The sequence below is a fragment of the Carettochelys insculpta genome, chromosome 2 (genome assembly GCF_033958435.1).
Source record: "Carettochelys insculpta isolate YL-2023 chromosome 2, ASM3395843v1, whole genome shotgun sequence".
Taxonomy (NCBI): domain Eukaryota; kingdom Metazoa; phylum Chordata; order Testudines; family Carettochelyidae; genus Carettochelys; species Carettochelys insculpta.
Window position 1 is genome coordinate 249431707 of NC_134138.1, and position 24227 is coordinate 249455933.

The 24227-nt window shown below is 44.1% G+C and overlaps 1 protein-coding gene across 4 annotated transcripts in view; it reads right to left on the reverse strand.

The window, feature by feature from the left end:
• Window positions 1-24227, reverse strand: part of MAP3K8 (mitogen-activated protein kinase kinase kinase 8) — a 32876-nt gene that overhangs the window by 5338 nt on the left and 3311 nt on the right. For 2 of the 4 annotated variants that reach the window (XM_074984921.1, XM_074984923.1), the window contains 4 exons: window positions 11921-12281; window positions 8468-8632; window positions 5553-5814; window positions 2132-2238 (listed from right to left, as the gene is read on the reverse strand). In XM_074984921.1, coding sequence (XP_074841022.1) covers window positions 2132-2238; window positions 5553-5814; window positions 8468-8632; window positions 11921-12256 — 870 coding nt within the window. In that variant the 5' untranslated portion in view covers window positions 12257-12281. The other 2 variants (XM_074984920.1, XM_074984924.1) reach the window with 2 other exon arrangements.

Consider the following 24227-nt stretch of genomic DNA (forward strand, 5'->3'; position numbering starts at 1 on the left):
GTCCCCTTCCCCGTCACAGGGAACGAAAAGGCATTTTGTCAGCTCAGTGCCCGGGGGCTAGCTATTTTTAGTGAGGCAAAAGGGTCTTGGATCTGAGCTCTTCTGACTGGAAAGCCAGGGGAAAAAAGTCCTGGCAGCCTCCCACAACAAAATGTTCCCTGAAACATCAACTGCGTCTTCGAAACATACTAGTCGGTGCTGCCCTCGCAAGTAGCACAGCACTCCCACAGAGAGGGTTACGTAAACATCTCCTTTAAACACGCACTTATTCTTTGCTCGGAAAAGTTATCAAAACAACAAGGGTCAGCATTTCAGTGGAAACATTTCCTGTAGCACAGCCTCTTTGGCAATACGAGGCAAAGTCATGCCTTCTTCAGCCATCCAAGCCCACTGCCATTCCTTGGTTGCTCAGCAAGTTTCCCTGTCCTGGAAAGACTTGAGCCTGTGAGGTGCCCTGCTGGCTTGCCCAAAGCTTGCAGCTGTGAGTAAATGGGGCCTAAAATCTCTCTATGGAGGGACACTTGGTCTGAGGATCCCAGTGGGGCTTAGGGGTGGTGTGACAGGAGGCTTTGCATGTGCTCTCCAGACATGTAGGGAATTTAGACACTTATTGTGCTGGTTGCAGCTGATCTGGGGGTCTGGGATACCCCTGTTGATTTAAGTACCTAACTCCCTTTGCAGAGCTACACGTCAGAGTAAAACCCTGTCCTTACTGACATCAATGGGAGTTTCAGCATTGTCTTTAGTGTGACTGGAATTTCACCCTTGGATTGGGATTTAACCATAGTTAGTTGATTGACATGTTTGACGGTCATAAATCACATTTACAATATAGAAAAGTCATATGTGACACAATTAGTCACTAAGCTAAATAGTCAGTTGCAAATCAGATTGCATGATAAAACTAATTCAAAATGAGAAAAACTGATTTTTGAAAAAAAAGAAAACATTGATGTATTTGATGGGAAGGAACCCTTCACAGAATCGCAGGGCTGGAAGGGACCTCAGGAGGTCATCTAGACCAGCCCCCTGCTTCAAGCAGGGTCAACCCCCACTAAGTCATCCCAGCCAGAACCTGGTCCAGCCAGGACTTAAAAACCTCAAGGGATGGAGAATCCACCACCTCTCTAGGCAACACATTCCAATGCTTCACCACCCGCCTGGTGAAGTAGTTTTTCCTAATATCTAACCTACACCTTTCCCTCTTCAACTTCAGACCATTAGTCCTTGTTCTGCCATCTGACACTACTGAGAACAGCTTTTCACCCTCCATTTAGAGCTCCCCTTCAGGAAGTTGAAGGCTGCTTTTAAATCACCTCTAAGTCTTCTCTTCTGTAAACTAAACAACTCCAAATCCCTCAGCCTATCCTCATAGGTCTTGTGCTCCAGACCCTTAATCATTTTTGTTGCCCTTCGCTGAACCTGCTCCAGAAAATCCACATCCTTTTTATACTGGGGGGCCCAAAACTGGACACAATATTCCAGATGTGGCCTCACCAGTGCCGAATAAAGAGGAATAATTACTTCTCTAGATCTGCTCGAAATGCTCCTCCTAATGAACCCTAGTATGCTGTTAGCCTGCTTGGCTACAAGGGCACACTGTTTACTCATATCCAGCCTTTCATCCACCATAACCCCTAGGTCCCTTTCCATCGCACTGCTGCTGAGCCAGTCTGTCCCCAGCCTGTAACAATGTTTGGGATTCTTCTGCCCCAGGTGCAGGACTCTACACTTCTCCTTATTGAACCGCATCAGATTTCTTTTGGCCCAGTCCATCAATTTATCCAGGTCCCTCTGGATTCTCTCTCTGCCCTCCAACGTATCTACCTCTCCCCCTAGTTTTGTGTCATCTGCAAACTTGCTGAGGGTGCAAGCCAGTCCCTCATCCAGGTCATTAACAGAGATGTTGAATAACACCGGCCCCAGAACCGAGCCTTGCGGCACTCCGCTTGAAACAGACCGCCATCCAGGTATTGAGCCATTGACCACTACCTGTTGGGCCCAACCATCAAGCCAGCTTTCTATCCCTCGCAAAAGACTTCAGTGAAATTAAGCTGGAAAGTCTGAAAATTGTTACAGTGCAACAATGATGCAATTACAAGGCATTCCTCGCACATATGGGCATACATACCTCTGTGCCTCTGAGGTCTTTGGGGTAGTACACTTCATCAGTCATTTGAACACTTAGACCAAAATCCACCAACACGGCTTTAGTTGACATGAAGACAATGTTGCTGGCTAAAAGCAAACCAACAAAAAAAGAAAGTTTTAGGCTGCAGCAAGCTTGTGCCACGTGTTGTGCAACATGAACACCTCATGCAGAATTAGGGAAAAGGGCAGACAGCCCAAGCTCTAAACGTATATTCAGCCTATATGGCCACTTCATAGATCAAAATCACCTTTGGCAGTAAGTTAGTTAGATAAGAGCGCTGCAATAATCTTATAGTTCAGAGTATTTTCCAACAGTGAAAATCACAGGCTTGGTATGAGTAGTTCCAACAGGGTCACCTCAAGGGTTTGGGGCTTCATGGTGCAAGTAGATGGTGGCTGATTCCAAATACTGAGGAGTCCCAGGTTTCAGAGCAGATAGGGATTTCACATGTAAGAGCCTCTCTCTCTCCAGAGCTCCAAGCCCTCAGCCTCACAGGTCGCAGTTCTGTGGTGCTACTAGCTTCCCCCACCCCACCTGAGCATGACTCCAGTACCATTCCACTGCAGAATTGAATACTATTCTTCACACCAATTACTTCTTGATTATTTTCCTAGTGAAAACTATTGGGAAGGAAGCATGCACAGAGTGGCTACTACCCTGGCCACAGGCCTGCTCTATGGTCTTTCATGGTTTCCTGTGTCCATGAAGGACCATTTGTTAAATCACAGTGCTCATTACATGCTTTAAGCAGGAACCCGAAACCTGAATACAAGTAACACATGATCTGCAAAATCACATTTTTTAATGTAGTTGTACCTTTCTAGTTAGCAAACATCACCATTTAAATTGCAAGACAAACCATGAGCATGGCTTCAATTGCTCGTAAATTTCAAAATTCAAACAAAATGTAAAAACACCTAGCTTTTGAGGGGATGAAACTTTCCATGATTAATCTCAGTCCAGAGAGAGAAAGAGAGCGGGTGTGTGTTTAAAACAGTGGAAGATACTTGCATTTTAAAAGGGGGCTTTTTCCTTGTCCAAAAATAAAACCCTAACACGACACCCTCTTGGTTCCTGGGAATCTGCCTTTGTGCACCTTAAAAAAATACAGCAGACTTTTCACTTTGCCCCTTCCTGGTTCTTTAAGTGAGCTTTCAGCTGTTTTTCTCTTTCTCTCTGGTTTCACAGATTTGTTAGCAGTTGTGAAGACACAGATTAATATAGCACAACAGTGAACAAGAGAGTGCAGAACATGACCCTGCTATAAACACAAGCAATAATAGGTTCAGAGTGGTACCAGAAACTGCACTTATTGTTCCCTAGAACGCTAAGTTTGAGATAAGTGATTGCAATTCTGCCAAAATGAGGAGTTACTGGAAATCTTGCGCTTTAGCAAGATCAGATTTCAATCACTTATCTCACCCAGATCAGATTTCAAATACCAAGAGCCCAATCCAACGCTTGCTCAGACAGACTTTCATGGGCTTTGGATCAGGACCCAAAAGAGCAGTTTCCTGATACCACAGCTTCCTAGCCTCAGATTAAAATGAGGAGGAGCTGGGAGAGTTACAGCTGAAAGCAAAGGGAGTTTCTACTCTTGACTCTGGAGCTCTGCTCCCCACTAACTCTTCCTCCGCTGGAGGATTTGCTGGTAAGGGAATCTGAAGCAGAATCTGAAGCAGAACCTGGAGTTTGAGGTTCCCCTACCAACAGAACCTGGAGGGGAAAGAAATATCATCCCTCTTCACCTCTTCTCCCTTAAGGAAATAGTTACCCCTTCCAACAAATGGCCAGAAGGTAAGAGGGACACAACCCCCCCTCTGATCTGCCCTCTTCCAAAAAGGAGACAGGGATTCCACTGGCACCAGCTCCAGCAATTTTACACAAATTCTCTTTTGAAACTTCAACTTCTAAAACAGATTAAATATCAAAAAGCTCCAGGAAGCAAAGCCAGCCTCCCCCGCTGTTTGTAGTTGGTTTTGCATCAACGTACATTCTCACAGAACACTAGAACTGGAAGGGACCTCAAGAAGTCATAGAGTCCAGTCCCTTGCACTCACATGAGGGTCAAGCACCATCTAGATCATCCCCGACAGATGCCTATGCAACCTGCTCTTAAATATCTCCAATGATGGAGGTACCACAGCCTCCCTAGACCATTTATTCCTGAGGTTAATCACCCTGACAGTTAGGAAGTTTTTCCTAATGTCCAGCCTCAACCTCCCTGGCTGCAGTTTAAGCCCATTGCTTCTTGTCTTCTCCACAGCGGTCAAGCTCTCCATTCAGACTGAAGCGTGAGGAGGGGACGGCCACTGACATTCTCCTGCTCCTCTCTGCACACACACGCACACACACTTTTGGCTGGTTGGCTGCAGACTGCTTGGCTCCTGTCAGATCTAATTTTTCTCTCAGCCCCATTCTCTCTCCACTGACGCATTTTGTCACCACAAAGTGATGCAATGCCTCACCGACACACAGCATATAAGTCAGCGATGAAAGCAATCAAAACTGATGACACTTTCCAAACTGTGGTTTGATCTACCTAACCAATATTCCTAACCCTGCCAAAACAAGGAAGTGAAAAGTACTTTTCTCAATTTTTCAGCACAAGTTTAAACACTTTAAAATCTCAAGTATGTCTCAATTACTTTCTCACCTGTCACTCAGATGTAGTGTTTAAAAAGTCTTAATTCCATTGTTATGGCCAATGATTGTGAATTGCTCTGCAAGATATTTACTGGAAAATGACCCAAAATGCAAGTAGAAATGATTTAACTGTTTCAAAGCTTTACATTTAAGAGTTTTTTTTAAGCCTAAGCAGATTAAACAGCTCTTGACAAACTATTGTGGCCATTTTTTGCATTGTTTCTCTAACTGTAAATTCAAATATTTCAAGTCCTACAAAATAAATGTTACAGGCCAAATACTAATTAGAAACCATGCTTCCCTGAGAAAGGCAAACAGGATTTGACCTCTGGTGGTGTTGCTAGGCAAAATTCATATTTATGAGCATTAGCACTCACAGGTGCCTTGACAGAAGGTAAATTAAAACTCCCAATAAAAAATGTTGTGCCTATTTCAATTACAGCATGGGAACAAAGTCTCAGAAAGAGCATTGCAAATCCACAGCACAAACATCTATAATGCAAAACTAAAACAGAAGCACAAGATATCCATCCTAGGACAAAACAGACAGAGAGGAAATGTTTTGGCCGAATCACTTAGAGTGTTTTTTTGAACTGTTCAAGCTCTCTGTCAATTCCCCTCTAAGTCCAAAAGCATCTGAAGGTCCTCAGCACCTCAAACTGTCCTCTGAAGTAGAAGCATTAAAAAAAAAGTGTAAGTATTCCAAATGTAACATGGAAAAGAAACAGCCTTTTAAAGAATGAAAGATACCTACGTTTTATATCATGATGTATAACTCCTTTTGAGTGAAGGAAATCAAGTCCTTTGAGGATATGCTTGGTCACCCAAATGATCTCAAATTCTCTCATAGGCCCACAGCTCTCCAACTTTTCCATGACAGAACCTCCTTCTCCTGCTTCCATAAAGAGATGGATCGTCTCATCCCACAGGATAGCACCATACAGCTCCGCAATGTTCTCATGGCGGAAGCGGACTTGGATTTCTACATCTGATGGTTTGAACTGTTCCACTGGGACCTAGCGAAACAAAGACAGATCAGCTTCACCACAGCTTATCCTTAAGTTAGCAACTTTAAGGCTAAATTTTCTATATGTTAACTGAAAAAGGCAAATACGACTATTTACTCATTAAAATATGCCTGATTTTGGTGTCTTGAATTGTTCCTCTTTTCTGTGGCAGACACATCCTGTGTAAAACAGACAGGTCTTGGTCTTGTGCCCAAAGACACTGTACTATTCTAGACAAAATAACTTAAACATCCATTCTCATCAAAATCTAAAGAGTATATAAAATTCTGACCAGACTTCCTGGCTCAGGGAAAAAAAAACCAAGCTCCATTTTCCCCATTAACCATCAGAAGTCTGATGTGCCCTTTGAGAATCACCTGCTGCTGACAGCAGCTACCTGAACACGTGTGGACATTTCTATTTACACTTGCAACTAAACAAACAAGTTCAGCACCTTGAGAAACCAGACAAAAACAACTTAAACATCCATTCTCATCAAAATCTAAAGAGTATATAAAATTCTGACCAGACTTCCTGGCTCAGGGAAAAAAAAACCAAGCTCCATTTTCCCCATTAACCATCAGAAGTCTGATGTGCCCTTTGAGAATCACCTGCTGCTGACAGCAGCTACCTGAACACGTGTGGACATTTCTATTTACACTTGCAACTAAACAAACAAGTTCAGCACCTTGAGAAACCAGACAAACTCACATCAGCATCTCAAAGCTATGACCGATCTGATGGTAATGAAAGTTACTATGAAACGACCACTCAGATTTTCTGAAGAAGTGGATCTTACCCACCAAAGCTCATTACCTGATATATAAAGGTGTTAGTCTTTAAGGTGCTACGGTACTGCTTGTTATTTGTGAAGCTACAGACCAACAAAGATCTCCCTCTGGGCCACTGAGATTTTGTTTTTTCTTTCAGTGGTACTGACAGAGAATCAGAACAGTAATCTGCAGTTACAAAAATGTTCATGGCGTTTCTTTTAGTCCTTGCTCATGACTGCAAGCCAATCATTTCACAAGTTAACTTTTATTTCATTGAGAAATACTGTTTGCATAGGGTAAAGCTGCACAATCCTAACCCAAAGGTGTGCGGTGGTCAAATGCCAATCTACAGCTATCCCAATAAGGGTGCATGGAAAGGACATGTGAGCCCCTTCTTGCAGCTGTTCTCACACGGGAAGGCCAGGTCTGTGTTCCCTGAACAAAGGCAAGGAAGTAACTACTCTTGGCACTGTTATGTGGTCCGTAAGAGAGAGGGAGGGGATGAGAAGCCATGGAGCATGGTTCCTTCTGAGCCTTAGGTTGGTCCACATGTTTGTTATTAAAGACAATCTAGCTCTCTGAGGATAAATACTGAATTGTTTTCATAGAGGACATGGGCCTACCACCAAATCCCAGACTGTGGAAAATCATGGATCTTTCTTAATTATCTTTACACTACACCCACATATTACATATTTCATCTCACTTAAGTCCCAAAATAGGAAAGCATTTGTACATGTGCTGAAGTCCCAGTGAAATCAATGACATTTAAGCCCACTGGTGAATTGGGTCCTTAATGGAAATCTTTCCCATTCAAAAGAGTGTCAGGATGAAATCTTGACACCGTGGCTACATCTACACTTACAAAAAACTTCGAAATGTCCATGCTAATGGCCAAATTGAAGAATACCAATGGGGTACTGAAATGAATATTCAGTGCCTAATTAGCATGCCGCCAGCCGCAGCACTTTTCACTAGCTGGCAGCTCGTCTACATGGGGGTCCTTTATGAAAGGACCCCGCCAACATCGAAATCCTCTTGTTCCTATCAGCTGATGACAAAGGGGGAGTGTTTGACAGTTAACCTTTGCACTCATGCTCTTTTTTTCCCTGAAGCGTGCTTAGTGCTCAAATGACTAAACTGGGACTTTTTTCCTGCTGCACTATCAGCACAAAGTTGAAACATTGCATTCAGCTGATTGGAATAAGGGGATTGCGATGTTGGCAGGGTCCTTTCAAAAAGGACTCCCATGTAGACGAACTGTGGATGAGCGAACTGCGGCACTTTTGAAGTGCTGCAGCCAGTGGCATGCTAATGAGATGCTGAATATTCATTTCAGCGCCTCATTAGTATTCTTCGATTTGGCCATTAGCATGGCCATTCCAAAGTTTTTGTAAGTGTAGACACAGCCCATGTGAGTCAGCCAATGAGAGTTTTGCCATTGACCTCAAGGGAACCAAGATTTCATCCCCAATGTTGTGTCATACCGATGCTGTAAGATTCGACATAAAGATCTGTAAAGAATAGTAGTTAGGCAACTGATCTGCTCAGCATGACAGCTACAGAAATCATTGTATACATTCTCTAAACGAATGAACATTCTTCAAAAAATGCAGACTACAACATTTCCACTTTCTGCTGATAGCTGAGCAGGAAAAAAAGTCCTAGTTTAGCAATTCAAACACTAAGCATGCTTGGGGGAAAAAAAAGAGCATGAGTGTAAAGGTTCACTGTAGAACACTTCCCCTCCCGCTTTGCCATCCAATAAAACCAAGAGTGATACCCCAACTACCACTGATATTAAATGAAGAAGTACCCTCTTATAACATGGGAAATGTACCACATGGCAGAATATTTTTATCAGGGAGAAAAGCACCATCCTAACATACCAGCTTGCAGGCCATTCGCTTTTTTGTCTCTCGGTCTTGTGCCAAGTACACTTTTCCAAAAGCTCCCCTAGGAATAAAATCAGAGCCAATATTCCTGTAGGTCAGCTTCCATGGAAACAAAAGCACATCAGAGTCAATTTGATAGCGCCCATTTTTTGGAGTGATCTATAAAAAGAAAAAAAGAAAAGCCAACAAACTAATGTTAGAAAGGGTCATCAATCAGATGTTCTTAATTCAGCATTTCCTGATCAATGCTTTGTATACATGTGATTCCCATGGTATATTTAGTCATCTTTATTTAGAAACATTGAATGAGAACAGCGTGAGGCATACTCATTCCTGGCAAATATATATATACATTTTTATCCAATGATTAACCTTCTATAAATTGAAATGAATTGCCTTCAACAGCACCACATATACTGAGACGAACCATGAGGGTTGCGTAAATTTACCTGAAGGCTTGCTTGTTTTTTCCTGGAATCTGCTAACCTGTTGTGCCACATAGCTATTACTCACAGACTACGTTACAGAAGATGAGTAAGACCTTCTGCATTTCCTAACATCACATGTAGTACAGGGGAATAAGACTTACAAATGCTCAAGAAATGAGATTTCTACAGCTTACTAAAAGGCAGAAATATGACTTAAACTTTGATGTGACCTCATATTGAATTATGCTACGTAACAAAATTCTACATGATTTTAAAAATCTGTTATTGATGATATACTGAGCACTTCCACTTTGATGCTATTACACTTTACTCTTTACAGTGTAGCAAGATATTGTACTCCAGATGTGGATACAGTACTCTGTTTACTGGGTTTTAACAAGGTTCTGAATTCACTTAGGCTGTGTCTACGCCACGAAAATAACTTCGAAGTAAGGGTAAATGCGTGTAGACTCTCTGCTGGCTACTTCGATGCAGTGTTTAACTAACGCTAACTTCCAAGTTAGTTCCTAGTGTAGATGCGCCCTTAAAGAAACAGAAAATGAACCAATGCAGTACATTAGCTTCATACGTGTGATGCACCGTGAAACATGTGACACATACCGTACACATACCCTGTACGCAGTAGCCTTGTAGTGGAGATTACTGTTTTTAAAGTGTCATTCAGAGAAAAACAAGTTTGATCTGTCTATGCTTGAAACAATAGAAAGATGTTTCAGCTAAAATGTACGTATTGTACCTACCAGCAAGAACGTGAGATTTAATATTAAACTTGTTTCAAAATGTTAAAAATAAGGGAAGTTTGTTGTTTATACAAGTTGAACTTCTCTAATCTGGAACTGTTGCTCCTGTTGCACCTAGTTGTCCCCAACTCCCATGCCCTACCCCACGTAATTCCCCCTCCCATCCATAGGATGGTTGGGGCAGCCACTGCAGGGTCCCCAAAGGTGTGGTGGTAGGTGCAGCTGCCCCACCTCTTCCTATGGATGGGATGGCTCTGGAGAGAAACATGTCCTACCAACAACTGAAAGACAGTGGAACCAGTCTGCTTCCACTGCAGCAGACCAAAGATTAGATTAATTTCAGCACCTTCCCCACTCCTCCTCCACAGAGGAGGAGGAGCCACCACACTTAGGTGGTAGCTTGTCCACAATACTCTGGTTCCACTCCTCAGTTACCTAACTGGTTGCATGCATCCACAAAGAGCTGGAGCATGTTTATGTACCTGTTATCTACCTACATTGTATGCACACGAAATAACTGAGTGGCTGAGTGAAAGTCTATCCAGGTGTGTCACAAAAACGCAGCACAATACTTTAAGTCTCTACGCAGAAGCTAAATAAGCAAAGCAATGTTTCACAGTGTCATCTCAGAGGGCACACGGTCACAAAGACACTGCACTGTTTGCAAAACTTCTAACACACACTTGAGATGATTGGGATCAGTTGCACTAATGCCTTACCAACACAACACAGAGAGTACATGTTCTGGTGATGGGGGCCATGTGGGTATTTAGATTAGGATAAAAGTGGACAGAGAATTTTGAACTCAAGGAAAGAAATAGTTAGGGTACAAACATCAGAGGGATAGCTGTGTTAATCTGTATCCACAAAAAACAACAAGAAGTCCTGTGGCACCTCGCAGACTAACAGATTTATTGGCGCATAAGCTTTTGCGGGCAAAGACCCACTTTATCAGACGCATTTCTCTCCACTCCATGCATCTGACAAAGTGGGTCTTTGCCAATGAAGGCTTATGCACCAATAAATCTGCTAGTCTATAAAGATGCCACCGTTAGGATATTGTACCCTATAAACAGCATGTTTGAGAATTTAGACTCATTTGTTTTTCATTCAGATTTGGAAGTAGTCTCTGTTCTTTATATATGCTCGTTCTTTAAGTTGAAAGTCTCCTGACAACTACAAGGCCATTATATTAGGATGACAAGAGCTCTGAGTCAGAAAAAAAGTTCTTCATGCCCCATGACCAAAGGTCAAGAATTAGTGAAACCTCCAGCCCTTACTTTTAGACCTCCACTAAGACACAGTAAGATTTGAATTTTCTATATAGGGCAGGGAATAATTTGACTGCTCTGAAAACCATCACTAATAGTTATCATTACTCATGGCTGTTTATAACAGTTGGGATCAAGTCCAGAGTGCAATTTTTCCCAAAGTCCAAATACAGAGCCTGCAAACTAAGAGCATGTGTATCAGAGTAACAAAAATACCTCTCTACCTCCCAAGGGTCAACTGTGGGATGGAAAGGGTGGAAAAATTCCAAAATGGAGAGAGAAAAAACAGAAATAAATGTGTCCTGAAAAATTTACATTCTCTTGGATTCAATTGTTTTGTCTGAATAACTCTTTTTATCACCTCTGTTCCAGATGATTTATTTACAGTGTAAGTAATTTTCCACAACACACATGGAAAGACAACAAACTTCTGTGGAATGCAAAAAACTTTGCGTCCAAAAATTAACAAAATGAGGGGCATCAGACAGTTATGGTAACAAAACGTACTGTAAGCCTTAAAGAATCACTGCATTGCTACCCAGTCTTTACTGTAACTTTCTACAGTCTGTAAATGGACTGTGTATATGTATCAGATTATCGAAAGCTGTACTAGGAAGCACTAAAAGGGAGACAATACACTGTTCCAGAATTGCTATTTTTGGAGGGTGGGTAGCGCTCTCTGATTAAATTCTGAGTGGAATAATCTTACTGGGCATTTTTTTAAACAATTATGACATACCTTCAATTATTACTGTTGGATGCCACTATGCCTGTGTGTAAAGCCCTACAAATCCATGGACATCTGCTTTATATCTGCAGGTATCTACATCTGCAGATGTCTGCAGCTCATTTGTGCAGATGCTGGTACAAATGCTATCACTGTGCAGGCCTCTATCAATATACCTTTAAGAATGTGTAGATTTGTTTTTAATATGCACTAATTATGTTCAAAATATCATATTCTCTTTTTCATGAAAACTGCCATACCGTGTTTAATAGGATTCCAGATTCTTGTCGTCTCTGTCCGTTGATTTGCTTTGCACTGTTGGAAACCTGATTTGCAAAAGTGAGCAAGTCTTCCTCAGTCCCGTACCTGACGCATGACAGCAAAGAAACCTCTCTTCCGTGGAACAATAAGGATTCTTTATGTCCCCCATTTTGATTTGTTTCTTGGCACGCAGTAATCAGACTGTCTTCATAAACTCCCAGTTCTCCGTCTGGGTAAAAGTTCTCCATAATGTCCATCACATCAGACAAATTTAAGTGTGTTAGCAACAAGTCAATCTCCTCCTTATTGTCACTGTCCGTGCTCATATACTCCATTACTGTCCAGTTTTCCAAACTTCACCTATAAAAGGCAAACAAAAATAAATGTTACAAAAATGACTAGCATCTAAAGAAACACTTTTGGCTAGATAGCCACAAAGAACAGAGTGAGGAGTAGCTATCGATCATACTGTTTGATTTTATATTGAACTGTTTTTCCTCATACAACTAGTAAATCTTCACACTAACACTGAAGTGTAAGTAATATACCTTGTTTTTAATATCAGAAATGAAAAACAGCTTTACAAAACAATGTCATTTCTCCTTCTCATCTACTCCCAAAGACCAATGGAGATCTCATAAAGCATTCAGTGATCAAAGATACAGATCAACAAATGGCAAGATGTAAGTTGTGTAATACCACAGTACAAATTAAATGGAGCATCTTCACTAGTGCCTCCTACAGGGTGATCTACATTTAAATACGCGATATGACTTTAAGATGCACATACACATGCTAGAAAATGCTCAGTGCTCAAATCTGTAAGTGTCTAAGAGGATTTTGACAAGCCAAGAAAATACCGCAGTTTAGCAACATGAAAAAATACATCTGTCCTTATCACCTTCCTCTATATTCCAAGTATACACGTTTTTGTCATCTGTCTTTCAATTTACACAAAGCTCTTTTTCCCATTAAAAAAAAATTCTTACAGCATGTAAAGTTAGTGCTATTTCAGCCAAGCTACTCCCCAACCCACAAACATTAAGATGTTCCTATTCTAACTGCATCTACTCCTCACTCACCTCCCACCCTTAAAATCCAGTTAAATAAGATTACTAGTAAAAATAAAGAGGTTCCCTCTCATGCAGATTTAATTAATGAATGAACTCTTACCTAACATTAGTTCTGGTTACATTGCACAAAACCATAACAAACCAACCTAATACAAAGAGATCAGTCAGATTTTTCTGTATATTCAGTCACTATTCCCAGCTGACTGCACAAAATTCTGCATGGTATTGTGCTCTTTGTACAACTCTTTGCAAATCTGTCTAGAAATGGCAGGCCTCCTAAAACTGAATGACTGATTTCGCCATGTTCATATGATCATTTTCTTGACTGGTCTCATGGGGGGGGAAAAAAAAAAGGGAGATCACAGGCTTCAGGTAAGGGAAATTTTTGAAGAGAAAAAAATATGCTAGTGCACTCAAGTATCAAAAAGATTATCTAGATTTCCAAGTAGAGTATGAAAACAATCCTTCAGTGTCAGTTTCCATGTTTTAATTTCTATGCCTCCCATTTGGAAACACACTGGAAAGAGGATCATGCCCTTCTTCTAAATGGAAGTAAAGTGCATCCCATTCACAGATATTTTATGCCTTTTGCATAACCTGAAGTAACCACCTACTCAGAGTAGGCAAGGCCCATTGCCACCTTTGTCCACATATCTATTCTGGAGATACCATGACTGGACCTAACCAGGCTATTCACGGGCACATTCTCATGTTCCTCAACTAACATCATATATGCCATCATGTGCCAACAATGCCCACATACTTTGTATATAGGACAAATGGTAAACACTCTTCCACAAAGAATGAATGGACACAAAACAGACATCAAAAAGCTCCTAACTCAAAAACCAGTCAGCCAGCACTTTAACGGAGTGGGCCATTCTGTTAATGACCTGAAAGTCTGCGTTTTACTGAAAAGGAACGTTAAGGATCGCCTACAAAGAGAGAGTGCGCAACTCTCTTTTATATTCAAATTTGACACATTAACACGTGGTTTGACCAGGGAGGGCAATTACCTGGCCCTTTATACGGACTCTTTTACATACTTTGTCTTATCTGACTGTTGACTTCCCCACTTCTCACCACCCCTCTGCTCTTCGGATTTGTTTATCTTGATTGCAGGTTTTCTGATTTGTCAACCTTGATAACTATTTTCGGTTCTCTGTGCCTTAAATATTGAGTCTGTTCTGGTATGGCTGTGGTCTGAGGAAGTGGGTCTGTCCTACGAAAGCTCACCACCTAATAAATTATTTTGTCAGTCTTCAAAGTGCTACTAGACTGCTTTTTTGTTTTGACAGAATTATAGACTAATATGGCTCTCTCTGTTACTACTCAGAGTAGGAGAGATAAACCAGAAAGTGACACTCCGGGAGGGGGGGGGAAGAGGTAAGTATGAGTTATTCGTCTTGAGAACAGGTAGCTGACATCAATCCGCTAAGGCTGTCAGGAAGTGAAGCATGCCTAGCTGTAGTTTCTGGTCAAGATGTTATCTTTCTTTCCCTACCAGGAAGGACCAGGAACCCTTCTGACAAGTATTTCTCAAGTCTTACGTAGAGACAATTTATGTCAGAACCAGCACCGGAGAAAACGAAAGAAAATAACATGGCTAGCTCAGCCAATAACGTCAGACCACATGCTGCAGGTCTGAGAGTGTAGGTCAGGAAAATTCAGCTGATCTGGGTGACCAGAAAGAAAGTGACAGCTCCATAATGCTCCCCTGCTTCTCCACAGTACCTACACACCCCATGGGTAGAAAAAGGAGAAGGCAGAAAGCAGCAGCAGCTCTCCCCACCCATGGGAAGCATAAATGTCACATTTTTTGTTTTAACCTACTTCAGTTCACTCTGGGCCAAGCAAATGCAAGGAGATATGCCACTCGCCTTAAGAAGGAGATTTTAGTGGAGCTCAGGGAAGCATGGCCTTAGTAGTAATTACCAGTATTACAGGGCTGAGAGGAAAACTACCTTACCTTCCAATCCACTCTCCCACTCAAGCTTAAAGCCACTAGAAACGAGAACTTTCTGACTCTTCCTCCCTGTGCAAAGCTTGCTGGCTGCTGCAGATGGGTCAGATCTTCTATAGTAAGGCCAGGTTCCCTTTTTTACAAATCTATACTGTGTCTGAACATACTTGCCAATCATGTAAACTGGCATTCAGAATTATTCAGCTAAAACAATTATTGACAACTATCATGTTCAACCATCATGAAATCTTAAAATGTAGATAATGCCTGACTTCCCAACAGCCTGTTTTGAGTAACTGCACAGCCTCACTTTATTGCAGTTTTAATCACATCATTCTTGACATAAAGTTCTGAGCAGTAGTGAAAATAGCCAGAATATTGTCAATTTTACTTTTTACTTTTCTATGGCTTGCGAAAATGCAGACAGCATCAGAGACTTTGGAAGTTGTCTGCATGTGGAGAAGAGCAATTAATTGCATGGAAGAATTATTTATTTGGAAGATCATTTTCATTACAATAAGGCAGAGAAACTTGTTCTTTTTTTAAAAGAGCTAATGCTCAGCAGAAATTAACATTTTAAGCACCACACAAGGATGGCTCCAACTAGTCCCAGATGAATTTACTATTTCCTCCAAAGCCTACTTAGTACTGTGTGTACAGTATTTGAAGACAAAAAATGAGGATCAAGTCACTGCTGCTTTAATTCTGTGTTTTCCAAAAGTTTGCAGAAATCAAAAATCTGTGAACTGGTTTCACTCATGTTTTTCATTAAAGTGCTGCCTTTCTACCTACACAAGCCAAATAATAAAATAAAAACTGTATACATTTATGTGAACTGACTAAAATTTAAGCATGAGACCTCCTGTGATCCTCTATGACTTCAACATTATGATCACATGAGCAGTCACCAAGTCAAAGAGGCTATTTTTAAATTAGCAGTTTTTAGCCACCAGACTCCTCAAAGGGAAAAAAAAAATTGTTGCGTTAACAACTTCTGCATTTTCAATCTGACATCCCCTCAGAAAAAATAAATAAAACAAAATAAAAATCCTGCACAGAACTGGAGGTTTCACTTTTCTGAAATCAGAAGGCACCTGCACCCACATTAGATTGCTAGAAGGATCACAGCCTGAACACAAAAATTAATGGATTCAGAGAAACATAATGACCTCATTAAAAAAGCCACAGCATGACTAGCTATCAGTTATACATAAAAGAGTAAACCCTGTATTATAAGTGCTTTCAAGGAAAGATATTGACAGGGCTTGAAAAGTATACTCTCTCACCACTGAAGAAGAAACTCTCTCTGCAGAAAGTTTCCATTTATTTCTACAAAATTTAGACTCCTTCAACAGGTACAAAAGCTTCTAGCCCTAATGATTGTAAATGATAATTTTCCCCGATATGAACCATCACAACAGTATATCCTTTAGTCTGCAGATAGACAGCTCCCATAAAACTGGAGGACGGCAACCTGCAGCAACATAAAATCTAAATGACTCTTAAGTTGTCTCAGTTCAGACTGGGGAGAGGGAGCTATGAAATTGACAAGAACCTTATCAATTTCAATCTACAGTCTAAGGAATTCTGGAGGGGATGTACAAATATGAGGAACTGCTGCTAGACAAAGGCTAAGAAGCTGGACAGAGCTGCTGAACATGGCCAGTACTTCGGCAGCAATTCCAGCACCTTCAAAGCAACATCCCTGGGCTTCTTCTCCTCACATAGTTCTTGGACTTTGTTAGTACTAGGCCATTCCCCCATTTTTATATTTGCCACTGCTACCAACAGTTGGTTAAATTTAGTTTCAAGTTCCGTAGACAGATAGTTGGCATCACTTCATTGAACTCTGTAGAGTTACACTAGACTTGATGATTAATCCTTTGGGCTCCTAGTGGAGCACAGGGCCCCCACAGTCATTCTCCATCTCTTGCAGTCCTTGGCTATACACTAGATTTACACCCATGTAACTCAAAGAAGAATTTGTCCTTGTGTCCTTATTCCATTAACTGACTATAGACAGTGTGTGAAGGAATATTTTCTAGAGAGTAATCTTCATTAGGATACAGGGCCATCTTCCAAAAGGTTTTCACAGGCAAACTAGAATAGGCCTGCACCTCACTGTGTCAATATGACCTGCTGCAGTCACGGCACCTTAAAAGTCATTTATCTATACTTAAAGATGACCAGGTCTAGAGTTTGTTATTCAGTCTTTAAACAACAGTGCTCAACACAGCACTTATCTAATTCAACTGCAGGTAGAGAAAATTAGTGCAGGTACATCTATATTTTGGGGAAGATCTATAGATCTGCTGGCAGTTGATCTTTGGGGGTTTGATTTAATGTGCCTAGTAGGGACTTGCTAAATCAAACTGAGGAGTAAGGGAAGTTGATGGAAGAGTTTGTACAGAAGACCTCCCACTCTGTAGATGGTGCCAAAATCAATTTTAGATACTTCAAGTACTTAGCTCCCTGGCCCTGCACCGGGGCAGAAATACCTCCATGAGTTCCCTGGCCCTGCACTGGGGAGAGGGGCAGAGATACCCCCATGAGCTCCCTGGCCCATTGACGGGGGAGAGTGATGGCCGAGGGGTGGTGGAGCAGCTGTGAAATGAAACTCGCCTTTTGGCCGCCCGCCAGAAATACCTTGGGCAGCCCCAGCACAGTGTGTGGACTTGACATAATTCTCATAGCTGGATTTGCATATCTGAAATTGATTTTACCTCCTACTGCAGACCTGGCCTAAGTCTATCAAGGCTTTATCAGCTAGTAAAAACACATTCCTGGTCATCTCACATTTCAAGTGCATGAGCCACAAACCCATTAGGAGCATTCACAGGCATATATTCATGCATTACACCAGCTGTGTTCCTCTTTTGCAGGGACATGAATTAATTTTGGAGGCATATGTTTTCTGATTACATCTTTCCAATACAAGATCTAATACAACTCATCAGAGCAAAATACAGTCCCAAATCAGCAGGTTCGTGGTGAGGGCCATGTAATGACCTAGAAGGCATACTTCAATGTGGATCAAAGAAATATTCTTTTTCCTCCCACTCCAGAAGTCCTTAAAGCAAAAACATTGCCATTTTCCCCTCACAGCTGAGGCAAACAGACAAGTACTAACATGGTCTGACTGGAGAATAAAGGAATAGATGCATTTCAGTTGTTGTTTACAGGAAAAGATATTCGTGCGACTTTGGTTGTGAATCCCCATGCCCACAGCCAAGCAGGTGACAGGCAGGGAGAGCTAATTTGTGAGCAACAACACAGCCAGAAATGCCCTTGCTCAAGCTCCAAGGAATAGGTTGGGTTAACCCAAAAAGCAGAGATCAAGGTCTATATTACTGTCTGCTGCGTTCTCTCACTGGCCACTTCTGTCTTTACATGACCACCCATGCGTCATTAAAACCCACCAGAAGTGTCATGAGGAAACAGCGAATACTCCATCCACTTTCCTTCCTTGGCTGCCTCCTGGCCCGAATTCTTATTTTTACACATTTCCAAGCCATGTCTCTTCCCACGAGCACAGTAACAGCTTGTGCCCAGATCTCTTCCCCTCCAGTTGTGGCCCCAGGCATTTCACAAACAAGACAAGCAAATCTGCTGTGCCCTGCAGTTCAAAAGCAGGCAAGCTCATTAAAAAGCATGGGTAGCCCGCTAAGTGAGCTCAGGCACCTGCAGAGTTCCAGGCACTGGCTACACATCAGCCTAGTCTCAATTATTTTAGGATGAATCTCAGGCATTGGGGGCTCTCTGGCAGTGAATAATCTCACGGGGCCTTCAAAGATCATTAAAGACTTAAAGCACAGTGGGTCATGCAAGGCCCCACACCTCCCTCCACACAGGTCAGGAAGATCTTCCCTCCCCCCTACCCACCCCATAAGATCCCTGGCCCTGCACAGGGGTGGGGGAGGGCGGCAGAGAAACTCCCAATGAGCAACCTAGCCCTGCACCAGTGTGGGGGTCAGAAATACCCGCATGAGCTCCCTGGCACTACCCCCCCCAGATGAGCTCCCTAGCCCTGCACCGGGGTAGGGCACAGAGATACCCCCAGGAACTCCCTGGCCCATCGACAGGGGGCGAGCGGTGGCCGAGGGGCGGCGGAGCAGCTGTGAGATGAAACCCGCCTTTTAGCCGCCCGCCGGAAATACCTCGGGCAGCCCCAGCGCAGCGCGTCCCACCTGGTGCGGTGCGGTGCGGTGCAGGGACCCCCGCCTCCGGTTGCTGGTCTGGTGAGAATCGCGCAGCCCCTGGCCCCCAAGGCTCCCCCCGTCCCTCGGTACCTGCGGCCAGGTGCGCTGTAGGTAAGCGGCGCCAGCCGGGCGCCTAGACAGCGGAGCTCCAGCTGGCGACTGGGCTGGAGACGGAAAAGCAGGTGGCGCGGCCGGCGGCCGCCTGGGCTGTGACGCACCCGCGGGGGCGGGGCGGTTTCAGGCTCTCTGGCAGGAACCCGAAAGAGAAAGCGCCGGAAAACCCGCCGCTCCACCCCGCCGGTGGAAGGGTCTTTCCGCTCCCAGCGCAGCGCAGCGCGGGCGGGAGCCGGGGAGAAACGCTTCCTTGCGGCGCGACGGGCGACGGTCGGACCCTGAGCCCGGTGTGGGGCCAGGGAACTTGGGAGGAGGGGGGGATTCTGCGCCCCCCCGCCCTAGTGTAGCTGATGGAGGCGGGGCGAGTTGTTGTCCCTTATGCAATGTGCTGGAGCTGACGGGGCGGGTATTTCTGCCTCCCACATCGGTGCAATGCGAGGGAGCTCGTGGGGGTGTTTGTGAACCCCCCGGTGCAGGGCAAGGGAGCTTCGGGGGGGATTCCTGCCGCCATGCAGTGCAAGGGAGCTGATGGGAGGGAATCCCCCCTTGCCCCCCCCCTTGTGTAATGCACGGGAGCAGATGGGGGGGGGGTCTTTCTGACCCCCATTCTGGCCCAAGGGAGGCGGAGCCTAGCCAGCGGGTGGCGCTGACTGCGAGGCGAGCTGACCCCGCCTTGAGTGCACAGTGAACAGTGCAGCGTGTTCTTGGCGTTTGCTGACCCACTTACGAGAAGTCCCCGCCCGACTGCCCAGCTGTCGGCCTGACCTGACCGTCTCATGGCAAGTTTTCGCAATGTCCTTCCGTGCAGGCCTGATACAAACAAGGAGTGGGGAGCCTTTCGGGGATCCAGCCTATACCTACATGGGGACTAAAGAGGCCAGCGGAGCTCAGTGGCTATGTCTGTCCAGCCTCAGCCTGCGTGGCATAAACCAGCAGCTCCCCTGCAGCCCTCTTGGTTCCCCGAGCTTCAGCCAAACCTCTCAATACATCCCATGTGGGAGGCACCCAGTATGGCCAAACATCATGAATCAGACCCAACAAAAAGCATGGGACTGTGCAAAAAATAATTTGCTGGGTTTTTCCCCCTGCTTCTGCTTCGTGAGCCTTTAAAGTGCACTAGGGTCATATTTTAAAGCTTTCTCCACAGCCACAAGGGCTAGACCCTTAGTTTCTCTTTAAGAATGAAAGCCAAAATCATCACCTCATCATATGCATCTGACTCCAGGGGCTGGGGCTTCAAGTAAAGCACTAATTATCATGAGACGAGACAAAATCACAACCGCTGGTAACATTGGACCAGGGACATCTAGTCCCACGTTGGTGGACCTGATGTACCACGTAAGAGGGAGACACTGGCTGCCTGAGAGCAGGAAAGACTACCCTCTTGAGCTGAAACTGCTGGACAATTTAGTCAGGCAGCATAAATAACTTAGAATTTGTGGACGTGGCAGGTGAACAACAACCTTTAGTCTTGGAAAGTATCATGAGAGTTGGAATTGCTACAGATGGTCAGAGGCTCTGCAGCAAAATGTACTGCCCACCCCGTTGATTTCTGTTCCACCCACAGGTGCAGGAAGAAGGGTTTCTGTCCTCCTGTGCCTGCCCCACTGGAATAATCAGCCCCTGTCCCTGCAAGCCAGGCCTGGGCAGAGAGCAGGGCAAGCTGCTTCTCAGGCTGCCTAAGGTCTCTCTCCCATTCCCCACATGGGCTTGGCTGCCAATCAAAGTGGCAAATGTGCAGGGGGTAGGGAGAGGTATAAAGGGAGGACATAGCTTTCCCCTGCAGGTGAGCGTGTGTGCCAGCCCTGGGGTGGGCACTGACAGCAGGTTCCCTGACCCATGCTCAGCTGGAAGTAGAGGCATTGCCTGCTCCCCTCCCCCTGCTGAGGCATCTGGGAGCTCCAGAGAGACACTAGTGATGTTCGTCTCCCCAGGCCAGGACTGGCCCCAGCTGGGTCTAGTAGGGGCATATGGTGACATGGAGGGGGTCACATGACCCCTCCCCACCCTTCAGTCTATGCATCCAAAAGACAACAGCTCTATCAACATAGCTCTCTCTAATGTCTCTCTGTTCCAGTAAGTTAGCATTTGGTTAGAGGGATGTGACATCCTCCAGAATCACAGACTGCCACCTAGTGAGCATCACAACCACTTCCTGCAATGTGTAGGTGCCCCCTAAGACATGGGTGTGCAAAGTGGGGGATGGGTCCCCTCTGGAGGGCATGACATTTCATAAGGGGAACGCAGCACGACCAGCTGCTATATATATAGATAGATATGTGTATTCATATTTATATGCTGATTACGAAAGTTTTTACAGTCTACATATTTTCTTGCACACGCTGAAAGGGTTTGGTTTTTTTATATGAACATAATCAAAATTTGTCAGTTTGAATTACATCAGATAGAGTTTGGGGGGATGAAAGGTGGAGCCCAACATAAAAAGTTTGCTCAACCTTGCTCTAAGGCAGTGGTTCTAAAATGGGGTGCATGTGCCCCTGTGGGTAGGCAGAGGTCCTCCATGGGGTATACCAACTCATCTACATATTTGCCTAGTTTTACAACAGGCTACATAAAATACACCAGTGAGATCTGTGAAAACTAAAATGTCATGCAATGGACATATACTGGGCTTTTTCTCTGGCGGACCACAATTGAAATGCGTTCTGCCACCTTTTTTCCTGGCGCCATTTTTAAAAGGTGAGACTGATGCAGCTACATCTCTGGCTCCCTGCCTGCAGAGGAAAGAGCAGGACTTGATTTAATTGGTTTAATGTCCAGCCAAACCACTAAACCAATTAAATTGACTCCTGCTGTTCCAGCGCGCAGGTCAGGGAGTTGCTCCTGCGGGTATGTGCGTGGAGCCGCGCAGCTGGCGAAGCAGCAGGAGCTCCTTTTGCAATCTAAGTCCTGGGTCGTGGGGCAGTTGGGGAGAGTTAAGCCTGTTAGTGAGTTGGGGCCATGGGAGATGATGGGGTGTTAAACTTGGGGTGGGTTAGGGCTGCAGAGGGGGCGGGGGGGTTGAGTTGAGCTGGGGCCTTGTGACTGTGCAGGGAGTTGAGCCAGAGACACGCCCCAGTGCAGGGGACTGAACCGAGGCTGTGCGGCCATGCAAAGTGTAGAGTCGGGACTGTGCAGGGCATTGAGCTGGGGTCGTGCGGCCACATGACAGGTTGAGCTGGGGCCATGCGGGGCATTGAGCTGGGGCAGCGGGAGGTTGAGCCAGGGCCGTGCGGCCGCAGGGGGTGGGGGTTGAGCCAGGGTGCAGAGGGAGTTGGACTGGGGCCATGAGGCCACAGGTGGGAGGTTGAGCAGCGGGTGGATGGAGCCAGGGCCATGGGGGGAGTGTTGAGCCGGGGAGTGAGTTGAGCTGGGACTGCACAGGATGCTGAGCCAGGGAATCGGGTAGGTGCATGGTGTATTGAGCAGGGGCCACGCAAGGGGTTGAGCCAGAGCTGTGTGGGTGGGTTGAGTGGGGCTGGGACCATGGGGGGGCAGTTTGTGGGTGGGGGGCTTGAGCTGGGGGAGTCATGGGGGGTGGTTTGGGGCTGCAGGGGGGTTAAGCCTGGGGGGGCAATTTGGGGCTTGAGTTCTGGCATCTTTACGTGTAGAAAAAAAGCACTGGACATATATAAACTGAAGTGTAAGTATGATACAGTAAACTCTTTCATATCTGGCATTTATCATCTGGAACTCTCGAATAACCACCATTTTAACCATAAGTAAATTTGAGTTACATTTTCCATAAGTACAGCATAGTGAAATTAAATACAAATAAATACAACAAATACAGTATAAGTTTACAGTGTACAATACTATGCTTGTTGGTAAATAAAGTACTCTGCATCCATTTTTGTTTGTTTCTTATTATCTAATCTTGTTTTTCTTTAGTATTATGCACTGCTAGCTACAGCTCTCTATTGTAATTCTCTTTAACATCCAGAATGTTTGAGTTTCCAGCAACCTCCCAGTCCCAGGGCTGCTGGATATGAAACAATTTAATGGATCTATATTCCAGTTGATTTATTTTTATAACTATATGGTAAAAATGAGAAAATCTGCGGGAACAGTGTGCTGTGACACTTTCATATTTTCATCTGATTTTGTAAGCAAGTAGAGTGTATATGCACTGAAACTTGAAGATATGCAAGACAAATCAGACTCCTGATAATGCATAAAGTTTGTGAGCCCCTGCTCTGAGAGGTGGGAACTAAGGTACACAAAAGTGTGGAGATACAGAGACTAGTTGGGAGGATGAGTTTGTATAACATAGTTTTAGTGTCAGGTTATGTAGCAGCTCTCACGCACCTGGACCTCAGCTATTATTCATGAACCTGCTGGGGTTGTTAATTTTCTTACACCCACAATTATTTTTAATTAGATCATTTTTCTTTTAGAGCGGTCTCACAGGAAGAAGAGGAGGAGGAGTTTCGATCTTAATCACCTCAGTGAATTTATGAGGAATGTGTCATAGGATTCCTGAGGAAAAGCACATACTGGGTACATACAGTAAATTGAAAGGTTCCTGTCACATGTAAGAACAATTCTAGCATTAATCTGTAAAAAAATTGTCCCCCTCTCCCATGTGTCATCCCAAAACCAAGGCTGAAAGATTACAATGTTATTCTTTATGCTGATCAGGGGACCGTTTCAGATTTTGGTGGGGCAGGGGGAAGGAGAGGACAACTTTAACCATGAGTCCAGGGGCTATTTAGGCACTTAAGGATGCTAGTTTTCTGTCAGATAATTTAGCAGCTAGCTTACAGGAGCCCTGTATTTAATTCCTATATAAAAGGACAAATATTTGACCCTCTCAGACCTAATAACATATTTTGACATCTTGTGGCAAATCACTTAAGAGACACTGTTAGGTTTTAAATTGTTATATTCTTTCTTTGTTACTAACTCTGCAGGGAGAGACCCTATTGGAATCCTGTGCTATAGCAAGAAAATGAGT